Source organism: Pristiophorus japonicus, chromosome 5 (genome assembly GCF_044704955.1).
Source record: "Pristiophorus japonicus isolate sPriJap1 chromosome 5, sPriJap1.hap1, whole genome shotgun sequence".
NCBI classification, from domain to species: domain Eukaryota; kingdom Metazoa; phylum Chordata; class Chondrichthyes; family Pristiophoridae; genus Pristiophorus; species Pristiophorus japonicus.
In genome coordinates, this window is record NC_091981.1 from 304,508,664 (window position 1) to 304,523,339 (window position 14,676).

A 14,676-nucleotide genomic window follows, 5' to 3' on the forward strand; every position below is an offset into this window, starting at 1 on the left:
TGACTCCGCAATCTCTCTACTCCGGTACGGAGCCATTATTCGTGACACCAGGCGTTCTCTGTTCCAGGACTGATCCAGCATTAGTGACTCCGCACTCTCTCTCTACCAGGACTGATCCAGTACTAGTGAATCCACACTCTTTCTACTCCAGCATTGATCCAGTATTGGTGACTCTGTACTATCTCTAATCCAGGACTGATCCAGTATTACTGACTCCACACTCGCTGCTCCAGGATGGATCCTGTATTAGTGATTCCACACTCTATTCCATGACTGATCCAGTATTAGTGACTACACCCACACTCTGCTCCAGAACTGATCCAGTATTAGTGACTCCACAATCTCTCTGCTCCAGGACTGATCCAGAATTATTGACTCCGCATTTTCTCTGCTCCAGGACGGATCCAGTATTAGTGAATCCACACTCTCTCTGCTCCAGGACTGATCCAGAATTATTGACTCCGCATTTTCTCTACTCCAGGACTGATCCAGTATTAGTGACTCCACACTCTCTCTCCTCCAGGACGGATCCAGTTTTCGTGACTACACACTTTCTCTGCTCCAGGACTGATCCAGTATTAGTGACTCCACGCTTTGTGCTCCAGGACTAATCCAGTATTAGTGACTCCACGCGCTCTCTGCTCCAGGACTGATCCAGTATTAGTGACTCCACACTCTCTCTACTCAAGGACTGATCCAGTTTTAGTGACTCCACACTCTTTCTACTCCTGGACTAATCCAGTTTTAGTGTCTCCACAATCTCTCTGCTCCAGGACTGATCCAGTATTAGTGACTCCGCATTTTCTCTGCTCCAGGACGGATCCAGTATTAGTGAATCCACACTCTCTCTACTCCAGGACTGATCCAGTATTAGTGACTCCACACACTCTCTCCTCCAGGACGGATCCAGTTTTCGTGACTACACACTTTCTCTGCTCCAGGACTGATCCAGTATTAGTGACTCCACGCTTTGTGCTCCAGGACTAATCCAGTATTAGTGACTCCACGCTCTGAACTCCAGGACTGATCCAATATTAGTGACACTACTCCCTCACTCTGCTCCAGGGCTGATCCAGTGTTAGTGACTGCACACTCTCTCAGCTCCAGGACTGATCCAGTATTAGTGAATCCACACCCTATCTGCTCCAGGACTGATCCAGTATTAGTGACTCCACACTCGCTCAGCTCCAGGACTGATCCAGTATTAGTGACTCCACACTCTCTCTACTCCAGGACTGATCCAGTATTAGTGACTCCACTCTCTGAACTCCAGGACTGATCCAATATTAGTGACACTACTCCCTCAATCTGCTCCAGGACTGATCCAGTATCAGTGACTGCACACTCTCTCAGCTCCAGGACTGACCCAGTATTAGTGAATCCACACCCTATCTGCTCCAGGACTGATCCAGTATTAGTGACTCCACACTCTCTCTGCTCCAGGACTGATCCACTATTTGTGACTACACAATCTCGCTGCTCCAGGACTGATCCAGTATTAGTGACTCCACACTCTCTCTACTCCAGTCCTGATCCATTATGAGTGACCCCACATGCTCTCTGTTCCAGGACTGATCCAGCATTCCATACTCTCTACTCCAGGAGTGATCCAGTATTAGTGACTCCGCAATCTCTCTACTCCGGTACGGAGCCATTATTCGTGACACCAGGCGTTCTCTGTTCCAGGACTGACCCAGCATTAGTGACTCCGCACCCTCTCTCTACCAGGACTGATCCAGTACTAGTGAATCCACACTCTTTCTACTCCAGCATTGATCCAGTATTGGTGACCCTGTACTATCTCTAATCCAGGACTGATCCAGTATTACTGACTCCACACTCACTGCTCCAGGATGGATCCTGTATTAGTGATTCCACACTCTATTCCATGACTGATCCAGTATTAGTGACTACACCCACACTCTGCTCCAGAACTGATCCAATATTAGTGTCTCCACAATCTCTCTGCTCCAGGACTGATCCAGTATTAGTGACTCCACAATCTCTCTGCTCCAGGACTGAACCAGTATTACTGACTCCACACTCTCTCTACTCCAGAACTGATCCAGTATTAGTGACTCCACACTCTCTCCACGCCAGGACTGATCCAGTATTAGTGACTTTACAGTCTCTCTGCTCCGGGACTGATCCAGAATTAGTGACTCCACACTCTCTCTGCTCCAGGACTGATCCAGTATTAGTGACTCCACACTCCCTCTTCTTCAGGAATGATCCAGTATTAGTGACTCCACACTCTCTCTGCTTCAGGACTGATCCAGTATTAGTGACTCCACACTCTCTCTGCTCCAGGACTGATCCAGTATTAGTGACTGCACACTCTCTGAGCTCCAGGACTGATCCAGTATTAGTGACTCCACAATCTCTCTACTCCAGGACTGATCCAGTATTAGTGACTCCACGCTCTCTCTATTCCAGGACTGATCCAGTATTAGTGACTGCACACTCTCTCTACTCCAGGACTGATCCAGTATTAGTGACTGCACACTCTCTCTACTCCAGGACTGATCCAGTATTAGTGACTCCACGCTCTCTCTACTCCAGGACTGGTCCAGTGTTCGTGACTCCACACTCTCTCTCCTCCAGGACTGATCCAGTATTAGTGACTGCACACTCTCTCTACTCCAGGACTGATCCAGTATTAGTGACTGCACACTCTCTCTACTCCAGAACTGATCCAGTATTAGTGACTGCACACTCTCTCTGCTCCAGGACTGATCCAGTATTAGTGACTGCACACTCTCTCTACTCCAGGACTGATCCAGTATTAGTGACTGCACACTCTCTCAGCTCCAGGACTGATCCAGTATTAGTGACTGCACACTCTCTCAGCTCCAGGACTGATCCAGTATTAGTGACTCCACGCTCTCTCTACTCCAGGACTGATCCAGTATTAGTGACTCCACACTCGATGCTCCAGGACCTAACCAGTATAAGTGAATCCATACTCTCTCTGCTTCAGGACTGATCCAGTATTAGTGACTGCACACTCTCTCAGCTCCAGGACTGATCCAGTATTAGTGACTGCACACTCTCTCAGCTCCAGGACTGATCCAGTATTAGTGACTCCACGCTCTCTCTACTCCAGGACTGATCCAGTATTAGTGACTCCACACTCGATGCTCCAGGACCTAACCAGTATAAGTGAATCCATACTCTCTCTGCTTCAGGACTGATCCAGTATTTGTGACAACACACTTTCTCTGCTCCAGGATTGATCCAGTATTAGTGACTCCACGCTCTGTGCTCCATCACTGATCCAATATTCATGACTCCACACTCTCTCTGCTCCAGGACTGATCCAGTATTATTGACTCCACACTCTCTTTACTCCAGGACTGATCCAGTATTAGTGACTCCACACTCTCTCTACTCCAGGACTGATCCAATATTAGTGAGTCCACTCTCTCTCGACTCCAGGACTGATCCAGTATTAGTGAATCCATACTCTCTCTGCTCCAGGACTGATCCAGTATTAGTGACTCCACATTCTCTGCTCCAGGACTGATACAGTATTAGTGACTCTGCACTCTCTCTACTCCGGGACTGATCCTGTATTAGTGACTCCACACTCTCTCTACTCCAGGACTGATCCAGTATTAGTGACTCCCCATTCTCTCTGCTCCTGCCCTGATCCGGTATTAGTGGCTCCACACTCTCTACTCCAGGTCTGATCCAGTATTCGTGTATCCATACTCTCTCTGCTTCAGGACTGATCCAGTATTTGTGACTACACCCTTTCTCTGCTCCATGATTGATCCAGTGTTAGTGACTCCACGCTCTCTACTCCAGGACTGATCCATATTAGTGATTCCACGCTCTGTGCTCCAGGACTAATCCAGTATTAGTAACTCCACACTCTCTCTGCTCCAGTCCTGATCCATTATTAGTTACGCCACAGTCTCTCTACTCCAGGACTGATCCAGTAAAAGTGACTCCACACACTCTATATTCCAGAACTGATCCAGTAATAGTGACTCCACACTCTCTATACTCCAGGACTGATCCAGTAATAGTGACGCCACACTCTCTCTACTCCAGGACTGATCCAGTATTCGTGACTCCACACTCGCTCGACTCCAGTACTGATCCAGTATTCGTGACACCACACTCTCTATACTCGAGGACTGATCCAGTATTAGTGACTCCACACTCTCTCTACTCCAGGACTGATGCTTTATTAGTGATTCCACACTCTCTCTACTCCAGGACTGATCCAGTATTAGTGATTCCACACTCTCTGCTACAGGACTGATCCAGTATTAGTGACTCCACACTCTCTCTACTCCAGGACTGATCCAGTATTAGTGACTCCACACTCTCTCTACTCTAGGACTGATCCAGTATTAGTGACTCCACAATCTCTCTACTCCAGGACTGATCCAGTATTAGTGACTCCACACTCTCTCTACTCCAGGACTGATCCAGTATTAGTGACTCCACACTCTCTCTACTCCAGGACTGATCCAGTATTAGTGACTCCACACTCTCTCTACTCCAGGACTGATCCAGTATTAGTGACTCCACGCTCTCTCTACTCTAGGACTGATCCAGTATTAATTACTCCACACTCTCTGCTCCAGGTCTGATACATGTCTCCATTATTCTTTATTTCAACCAATCCAGACACCGCGATTAAATTCCATCCTGTAACTCACTCCCAGCTATCTGTTATTCTATATATATACCTCCGACCCCCTCGATTAAATTGCAGTTATCTGTTATTCCCTATATAATCCCCACCCGAAACCCTCGATTAGATTCCAGCCTGTCACTCACTCCCGGGTCATTGTGTTAAGCTTGGCTCAGCTGTTTACGGAGAGCTGCCTGTCTGAGCTTGGCATATTGATGTTATGTATGTACTTTCGGTTTCACTAGCCACTAGATGGCATCACTGTTGGAGGCCATTGGGCTGCACGCACATGTGTGCAGCCCAAGTATAAAAGGCCAGCCATTTTGTATATTAGTCACTTTGGTCCTTAATGAAGCAGAGCCAAGGTTATACCTCTTGGAGTTAAACAGTACTCAGTCTAACAGTTATTGCATACACAACACTTGATAACTTGATGCCTGATTAGAATCTGTGCTGTGTGTATCTGTGCTCTGTTACAGACTGAGAGAGGAATGAGGTCCAGTCATGTTCTGAGGGGGCTTTGAGAGCTATGAACAGATGATTCCTAATAATAACATTCAGATTCCTTCATCAGATATTGTTGCTTTCTTTCCAGGGACTACTGAAGGAAGCAATCGATCAATCACAGTGTCGGATTCCCAACATGGCTGCCACTGCCAACAATGCATTGGAACTGGCAAAAAGTGCCACAGAGCTGTCACAGGCCGCGGTTGATGTGAAAAATGTCCTGTCAGCAGTTTCTAGTTTAGAACAAATTGCCGCTTCAACGGGATTCATCGGTGCTTTGATTGGGGTAGCGGCAGCAATTGTTAAACTGGCCATGGGAAATGTGGACAGTCCAGAACTCGCATACATGAAGGAGCAGTTCCAGGTAGTCAGGAACCAGCTAGATATCATTTCTGATCAGATTAAGCAGGTGCTTCAGGAGCTAGAGAGAAGCACGGTTAATAATCAATATTTCACCATTGAAGAGAACCTGAAAAACCAGTTCAGGAAGTACATGGAACTCATCAATGCAGCGCCAGAGTTCCGGGAGAAGCAGAAACAAGAGTTCCTCACACACTTTGAGGTGACTAAAGGTGACCAGAACCTTCACACTCTCTTTGATGGTGTGATGGGATATTCTGCCATCTTTGGCAAACCCATCCTGGAAACCGCCATGGGCTATGACCAGAGGAATCGGCGCCTCATGGAAGATCTCTGCACCCGTCTGAAGGAGCTCCTCTGTGTCGGCCTGATCGCCCTGATGGGTCATGCTGCACTCACTGGGAATGATGTAGAGGCGTTAAAGAGAGAATGGAATGAGAAAATGGCCAAAGTTGAGGTTAAAATGACATCCATGATAGATCAGTGCATAAATGAGTTTGCAGAGCAGGCAGAAATAGATGTTAAAAAACTGATACAGGGAAAAGGTGGGAGAGATAACAAGGAATGTGTATCTTACATAAGAGAGAGTTTAATCAAGAAATATGACTGGGTTACATGGTCTGTGCGGGTCTATAACGATGTCGCTGGCTTTGACAATCACTGTATAATGGGTCCTAATTATTTTTACTTTTTCAGAGAGAATAATGTTAATGTTGTTGTGTCCTACGCCATTGATTCAAAGCCAATTGATGCAGGGCGCATCAGGCAGTTAATGGATGGGAAGGGTGGCTGGAATGATGCAAGAGAAGTTGCTGTCCATGTAGCTCAGGGCCTTCCCTCTGGGCATGTTGTGCACACGGTGAGGCGCCTCAAGGGCCTGTGGGGTAACTGGAACTTTCCCAGCAGTTGCCATTTCTGGGAGAATTACAGTGGAGTCACCCTGTGTGTCCACTCTACCTAACCCTCCTGCTGACCTTCCCCTGAGTCAATGCTGCTGTTCTCGGGGATGTGTGCTTTTGATTTTTGCATACAATACGCTATCGTTTAACACCGTCTCTGCTGCTTCTAACCAATGAATACAAATGAATGTGATTTTGATACTGAACCCGCCTTTACTGGAAGCTGAGCAGCCAATCAGACCCACTCAGAAGCAGCTCAGTCTCACACACCAGAGCCACGGTCTGGGACTGTGAGGGTAGGCAGGTGGTTCCAGTGTGCTGTGCCGTGTGGTCAGCCGGAGCTCAGGACACTGAGCAAGGAGACGTTTGATGACCTGACTGGGATCACTTGCAATCAATGGGCACACGGAGGCTAGTGCACACAGCCCAACACAGGCCATCTCATTCTACAGGGAGTTAGGGGACAGACTGGCCAATGGTTCTCAATGGCAGACATGCTGCTCAAACACTCGGGGATTGTGTCTGAGGTGGGTCCACTTGTCATCAACCAGCCCAGCTCTCATTTAATGGAACCGTCAGTCAGTGAGGAGAATATCGACAACAGACAGAGCTCAGAGAGCCCATCACTGCTAAATGACACTGCTCCACGAGAAATCCCCACACCATGTTACAATTCATTCACAGTCCATTTCCAGCACCTTCCCTACCTGTTCAGTACTGTACTGAAATAAACCCACAAGGAGCAGGAGGCCATTCGACCCCTTGACCCTGCTCCGCCATTCAAAAAGATCATGACTGATCTTTGACCTCAGCTCCACTTTCCCGCCCAATCCCCATATCCCTCGATTCCCCAAGAGTCCAAAAATCTATCGATCTCAGCCTTGAATATACTCATCGACTGGGGCAGAGAATTCCAAAGATTCACAAGAAATTCCTCCTCATCTCAGTCCTAAATGGCCGACCCCTTATCCTGAGACTGTGACCCCTGGTTCTAGACTCCCCAGCCCGGGGGAACCATCCTCCCTGCGTCTACCCTGTCAAGCCCTGTAAGAATTGTGTATGTTTCAATGAGATCACCTCTCATCCTCCCAAACTACAGAGAGTATGGGCCCATTCTACACTGACATAAATCATGAATAGCTGAGGCCCAAGCATTGATCCTTGCGGTACCCCACTAGTTACAGTCTTCCATCCCACAAATAACCCGTTTATTCGTACTCTGTTTTCTGCCCTTTAACCAATCCTCAATCCATGCTGGTATATTACCCCCAATCCCATGAGCCCTTATCTTGTGTAATAGCCTCCTGTGTGGCACCTTATCAAATGCCTCCTGAAAATCCAAATATACTACATCCACTGGTTGCCCATTATCTACCGTGCTGGTTACAAAGAAATGCAGTAAGAGTTACAGATCGATAATGTCTGTGGCAGGATTGTAAATCTCAGAGCATGGTCTGGGTTAGTCTGACCCCACAGTGGGACAGTGTAATGGAGAACGAGTCTGTGGGAGGATTGTAAATCACAGAGCATGGTCTGGGTTAGCCTGGAACTGCAGGGGTTTGTTCTATATCTGAAAGATTCCTTCTCCTGTGTGAAGTGTACTGGCAGATAACCAAATACAGTAATTGGACCAGATCACGTTTGCACTGTTTTAGCCGCATCCCTCTCTATCTCTGTAATCTCCTCCAGCCCCATAACCCACCTGCACCCCTCTAACTCTGCCCTCCTGAGCATCACTGATTATAATCACTGTACCATTGGTGGCCCTGTTTCCAGCCCCATAACCCACCTGCACCCCTCTAACTCTGCCCGCCTGAGCATCACTGATTATAATCACTGTACCATTGGTGGCCCTGCCTCCAGCTGCCTAACTCCAGATGTGACTCGGTGCCAATTAAAAAAAAATCTCACAATACTCCTGTGAAGCGCCTTGAGACGTTGCACTACGTTACAGGTGCTAGATAAATGTCAGTTGTTGTTGTTGTTGTTGAAGTTGATGCATTTTAACCCCCATCATTGGCCAAAGATTTGCCAAACCTGCTGAAACTAATGAAGAATGGTGTGGCTGAGGGAAGATACAAAGGTTTTAACATGGACAAAGCAGATTGCCCTAACTGCAGATGAAACTGAACATTATATGCTACACGGCCTCATGTTGTGTGATCAGTGACATGTATTGCAATAACTCACTAATACAATGATTTCTGATGAACAGACGTGTAATTATCTGATCTCTGTCACTCAGTCTGTAACACTGAAGGTCCCTCTGTAATAGGAACTCTCACCGAGTTACACTCTGATATCTGGGACTCTTAATTATTATAATTACTGGCTTTTGCTTAAAGTAATTGATTGGAATTGTTGAAATAAAGCTTCTGACTGTACACTGCAATGTGCTGAATAAACTCAGTCAGATAACAGGCTGCTACTCTCTGTGCTGTTATGAGTAAACTATTATATACATTGCTTCCATAATCTCTACACTCACACACTGAGGGTGAGGCACTGTGTGTAACACATGATGCAGCGAATCCACATCACATGGCCATCAGTGTAACCAGTCACATGGCAGTCAATGTAACCAGTCACATGGCAGTCAATGTAACCAATCACATAGCAGTCAATGTAACCAATCACATGGCAGTCAATGTAACCAGTCACATGGCAGTCAATGTAACCAGTCACATGGCAGTCAATGTAACCAATCACATAGCAGTCAATGTAACCAATCACATGGCAGTCAATGTAACCAGTCACATGGCAGGCAGTGTAACCAGTCACATGGCAGTCAGTGTAACCAGTCACATGGCAGTCAATGTAACCAATCACATGGCAGGCAGTGTAACCAGTCACATGGCAGTCAGTGTAACCAGTCACATGGCAGTCAATGTAACCAAATTCAGGGCAGTCAGTGTAACCAATCACATGGCAGTCAGTGTAACCAGTCACATGGCAGTCAGTATAACCAGTCACATGGCAGTCAATGTAACCAGTCACATGGCAGTCAGTGTAACCAATCACATGGCAGTCAGTGTAATCAGTCACATGGCAGTCAATGTAACCAGTCACATGGTAGTCAATGTAACTAGTCACATGGCCGTCATTGTAACCAATCACATGGCAGGTGAGTATCCAATCACATGGCTATCGGTGTAACCAATCATGAGGCACGCACTGTAAACAATCACATGGCAGGCAAAGCAAACAAACACATGGCAGGCAATGCAACCAGTCACATGGCCGTCAGTGTAACCAAATTCAGGGCAGTCTGTAACCAATCACATGGCCATCAGTGTAACCAATCACATGCCTGGCAGTGTAACCAGTCACATGGCAGTCAGTGTAACCAGTCAAATGCAAGCAATGTAACCAATCACATGAAAGACAATGTAACCAATAACATGGCAGGCAGTATAAACCAATCACGTGGAAGGCAATGTAACCAATGACAGGACAGGCAATATAACCAATCACATGGCAGTCAGTGTAACTAATCAGATGGCCGTCTGTGTAACCAATCAGATGGCAGGCAATGTAACCAGTCACATGGCAGTCAATGTAACATAGAATCATACATAGAAAATAGGTGCAGGAGTAGGCTATTCGGCCCTTCGAGCATGCACCACCAATTAATGAGATCATGGCTGATCATTCCCTCAGTACCCCTTGAATGCTTTCTCTCCATACCCCTTGATCCCTTTAGCCGTAAGGGACAAATCTAACTCTCTCTTGCATATATCCAATGAACTGGCTTCAACAACTCTCTGTGGCAGGGAATTCCACAGGTTAACAACTCTCTGAGTGAAGACGTTTCTCCTCATCTCGGTCCTAAATGGCCTACCCCTCATCCTAAGATTATGTCCCCTGGTTCTGGACTTCCCCAACATCAGGAACATTCTTCCCGCATCTAACCTGTCACCTCCCGTCAGAATCTTACATGTTTCTTTGTGATCCCCTCTCATCCTTCTAAACTCCAGTGAATAAAGGCTCAGTTGATCCAGTCTCTCCTCATATGACAGTCCAGCTATCCCTGGAATCAGTCTGGTGAACCTTCGCTGCATTCCCTTAACAGCAAGAATGTCCTTCCTCAGATTTGGAGACCAAACCTGAACACAATATTCCAGGTGAGGCCTCACTAAGGCCCTGTACAACTGCAGTAAGACCTCCCTGCTCCTATACTCAAATCCCCCAGATATGAAGGCCAACATGCCTTTTGCCTTCTTCACTGCCTGCTGTACCTGCATGCCCACTTTCAGTGACTGATGAACCATGACACCCAGGTCTCGTTGCACCTCCACTTTTCCTAATCTGCCGCCATCCAGATAATATTCTGCCTTCGTGTTTTTGCACCAAAAATAGATAACCTCACATTTATCCACATTATACTGCATCTGCCATGCATTTGCTCACTCACCTAACCTGTCCAAGTCACCTTGGAGCCTCTTAGCATCCTCCTCACAGCTCACACCGCCACCCAGTTTAGTGTCATCCGCAAACCTGGAGATATTACACTCAATTCCTTCATCTCAATCATTAATGTATATTGTAAAGAGCTGGGGTCCCAGCACTGAGCCCTGCGGCACTCCACTAGTCACTGCCTGCCATTCTGAAAAGGACCCGATTATCCCGACTCTCTGCTTCCTGTCTGCCAAACAGTTCTCTATCCACGTCAGTATATTACCACCAAAACCATGCGCTGTGATTTTGCACACCAATTTCTTGTGCGGGACCTTGTCAAAAGCCTTTTGAAAGTCCAAATACACCACATCCACTGGTTCTCCCTTGTCCTCTAGTTACATCCTCAAAAAATTCCAGAAGATCCGTCAAGCAGGATTTCCGTTTCATAAATCTATGCTGACTTAGTCCGGTCCTGTCACTGCTTTCCAAATGCGTTGCTATTTCATCCTTAATAATTGATTCCAACATTTTCCCCACTACTTTTGTCAGGCTAACCGGTCTATAATTACCCACTTTCTCTCTCTCTCTCCTTTTTTTAAAAAGTGGTGTTACATTAGCTACCTTCCAGTCCATAGGAACTGATCCAGAGTCGATTGACTGTTGGAAAATGATCACTAATGCATCCACTATTTCTAGGGCCAATTCCTTAAGTACTCTAGGATGCAGACAATCGGGCCCCGGGGATTTATCGGCCTTCAATCCCATCAATTTCCCGAACACAATTTCCCGCCTAGTAAGGATATTCTTCAATTCCTCCTTCTCATTAGACTTTCCCCTAGTACAATCGGAAGATTATTTGTGTCTTCATCAGTGAAGACAGAATCGAAGTATTTGTTCAATTGGTCTGCCATTTCTTTGTTCTCCATTATAAATTCACCTGAATCCGACTGCAAGGGGCCTACGTTTGTCTTCACAAATCTTTTTCTGTTCACATATTTATAGAAGCTTTTGCAGTCAGTTTTTATGTTCCCTGCAAGCTTCCTCTCGTACTCTATTTTCCCCATCTTAATTAAACCCTTAGTCTTCCTCTGTTGCATTCTAACTTTCTTCCAGTCCTCAGGTTTGTTGCTTTTTCTTGCCAAATTATATGCCTCTTCCTTGGCTTTAACACTATCCTCAATTTCCCTTGTTAGCCAAGTTTGAGCCACCTTCCCAGTTTTATTTTTACTACAGACGGGGATATGCAATTGCTGAAGTTCATCCATGTGATCTTTAAATGTTTGCCATTGCTTATCCAACGTCAACCCATTAAGTATCCTTTTCCAATCTATTCTAGCCAATTCACACCTCATACCATTGTAGTTACCTTTCCTTAAGTTCAGGACCCAAGTTTCCGAATTAACTCTGTCACTCTCCATCTTAATAAAGAATTCTGCCATATTATGGGGCTTAGGGGTGTATTTGTGGTTGGGGTTAGGGGTGTATTTTTGGTTGGGGTTGGGTTTAGAGATGTATTTTGGGTTGGGATTGGTGCCAGGATGTAGTTGGGGTTGGGGCTGGGTTTAGGGTGTATTTGGATTTGGGACTGGGTTTCGGGGTGTATTGGGGTTGATGCTGGGTTTAGGGGGTTACTTGAGGTTGGGGCTGGGTTTAGGGGTGTATTTGGATTTGGGGCTGGGTTTAGGGATGTATTTGGATTTGGGGCTGGGTTTAGGGGTGTATTTGAGGTTGGGGCTGGGTTTAAGGGTGTATTTGGATTTGGGGCTGGGTTTAGGGGTATATTTGGATTTGGGGCTGGGTTTAGGGGTGTATTTGGGGTTGGGGCTGGGTTTATGGGTGTATTTTGATTTGGGGCTGGGTTTAGGGGTGTATTTTGGGTTGGGGCTGGGTTTAGGGGTGTATTTGGATTTGGGGCGGGGTTTAGGGGTGTATTTGGATTTAGGGCTGGGTTTAGGGGTGTATTTGGATTTGGGGCTAGGTTTAGGGGTGTATTTGGGGTTAGGGCTGTGTTTAGCGGTGTATTTGGTGTTGGGGCTTGGTTTAGGGGTGTATTTGGGGTTGGGGCTGGGTTTAGGGGTGTATTTGGGGTTGGGGCTCGGTTTAGGGGTGTATTTGGGGTTGTGTCTGGGTTTAGGGGTGTATTTGGGGTTGGGGCTTGGTTTAGGGATGTATTTGGATTGGGGCTGGGTTTTTGGGTGTATTTGGGGTTGGGGCTGGGTTTAGGGGTGTATTTGGGGTTGGGGCTTGGTTTAGGGGTGTATTTGGATTTGGGGCTGGGTTTAGGGGTGTATCTGGGGTTGGGGCTGCGTTTAGGAGTGTATTTGGGGTTGGGGCTGGGTTTAGGGGTGTATTTGGGGTTGGGGCTGGGTTTTGGGGTGTATTTTGGTTTAGGGCTTGGTTTAGGGGTGTATTTGGGGTTGGGGCTGGGTTTAGGAGTGTATTTGGGGTTGGGGTTGTGATAGGGGTGTATTTGGCGTTGGGGTTGTGTTTAGGGGTGTATTTGGGGTTGGGGCTGGGTTTAGGAGTGTATTTGGATTTGGGGCTGGGTTTAGGGTTGTATTTGGATTTGGGGCTGGGTTTAGGGGTGTATTTGGGGTTGGGCCTGGGTTTAGGGGTGTATTTGGTTTGGGGCTGGGTTTAGCGGTGTATTTGGGGTTGGGCCTGGGTTTAGGGTTGTATTTGGGTTTGGGGCTGGGTTTAGGAGTGTATTTGGGTTGGGGCTGGGTTTAGGGGTGTATTTGGGGTTGGGGCTGGGTTTAGCGGTGTATTTGGGGTTGGGGCTGGGTTTAGCCGGGTATTTGGTGTTGGGGTTTTTATGTAGTATATGAAATGAATACACCACTCGAAGTCTGTTGAAAGTCAAAGAATCATTTATTTCTATACCTGCAGGGGAGAGCGATCTTGCTGAGTCCTTACCCAGGCTTTCCGCTGCTCACTCTCACTGAACATAACATTGTTCCTTCAATTATATCACTACATTGATCTATTACGGTTAGAGAGTCACCTGCTCAGCTCGTCCGCAAGGTTCATGACATTGAACATTGGATTGAAAAACATCGTGCTGACATGTTCGCTTGAATTGTGTGGTCTGTACATCTCAACCACATCATCACAGGCAGTCCCTCGAAATTGAGTTAGACTTGCTTCCACTCTAAAAATGAATCCTTCGGTGGCTGAACAGTCCAATATGAGAGTCACATTCTCTGTCACAGGTGGGACAGATAGTCTTTGAGGGTAAGGGAGGGTGGGACAGATTTGCCGCGCGCTGTTTCCGCTGATGACGCTTGATTTCTGCGTGCGCTTGGCTCAGTGCCCTCTCGGATGCACTTCCTCCACTGAGGGCGGTCTTGGGCCAGGGACTCCCAGGTGTCAGTGGGGATGTTGCTCTTTATCAGGGAGGCTTTGAAGGTGTCCTTGTAACGTTTCCGCTGCCCACCTTTGGCTTGCTTCCCGTGAAGGAGTTCTGAGTAGAGCGCTTGCTTTGGGAGTCTCACGTCTGGCATGCAAACGTTGCAGCCTGCCCAGCGGAGCTGATCAAGTGTGGTCTCATAGAAACATTTCAAATTCTGATGGGATTGGATAGGTCAGGTGGAAGAAGAATGTTCCCGATGTTGCGGAAGTCCAGAACCAGGGACGACAGTCTTAGGAGAAGGGATAAGCCATTCAGGACCGAGATGAGGAGAAACCGCTTCACTCAGAGAATTGTGAACCTGGAATTCCCTGCCGCAGTGTATGGAGAAAGAATCAGACTGAACACTGTGAGCTCAAAATAAAGTGTGACCTTATTGCAGGTGTCCAGAGTGCCTCTCCAACCTGTGAAGCAGTCTTAAATACTTGTGCTCCCAAGGGATTATGGGATCC

At 46.9% G+C, this 14,676-nt stretch overlaps 1 protein-coding gene across 2 annotated transcripts in view; it reads left to right on the forward strand.

The window, feature by feature from the left end:
* Positions 1-8,837, forward strand: part of LOC139264793 (protein rapunzel-like) — a 107,015-nt gene extending 98,178 nt beyond the window's left edge. For both annotated transcript variants that reach the window (XM_070881932.1, XM_070881934.1), the window contains exon 2: positions 5,247-8,837. In XM_070881932.1, coding sequence (XP_070738033.1) covers positions 5,295-6,479 — 1,185 coding nt within the window. In that variant the 5' untranslated portion in view covers positions 5,247-5,294 and the 3' untranslated portion in view covers positions 6,480-8,837. The remainder of the gene's footprint in view (positions 1-5,246) is intronic.
* The last annotated feature ends 5,839 nt before the right edge of the window (positions 8,838-14,676 follow it).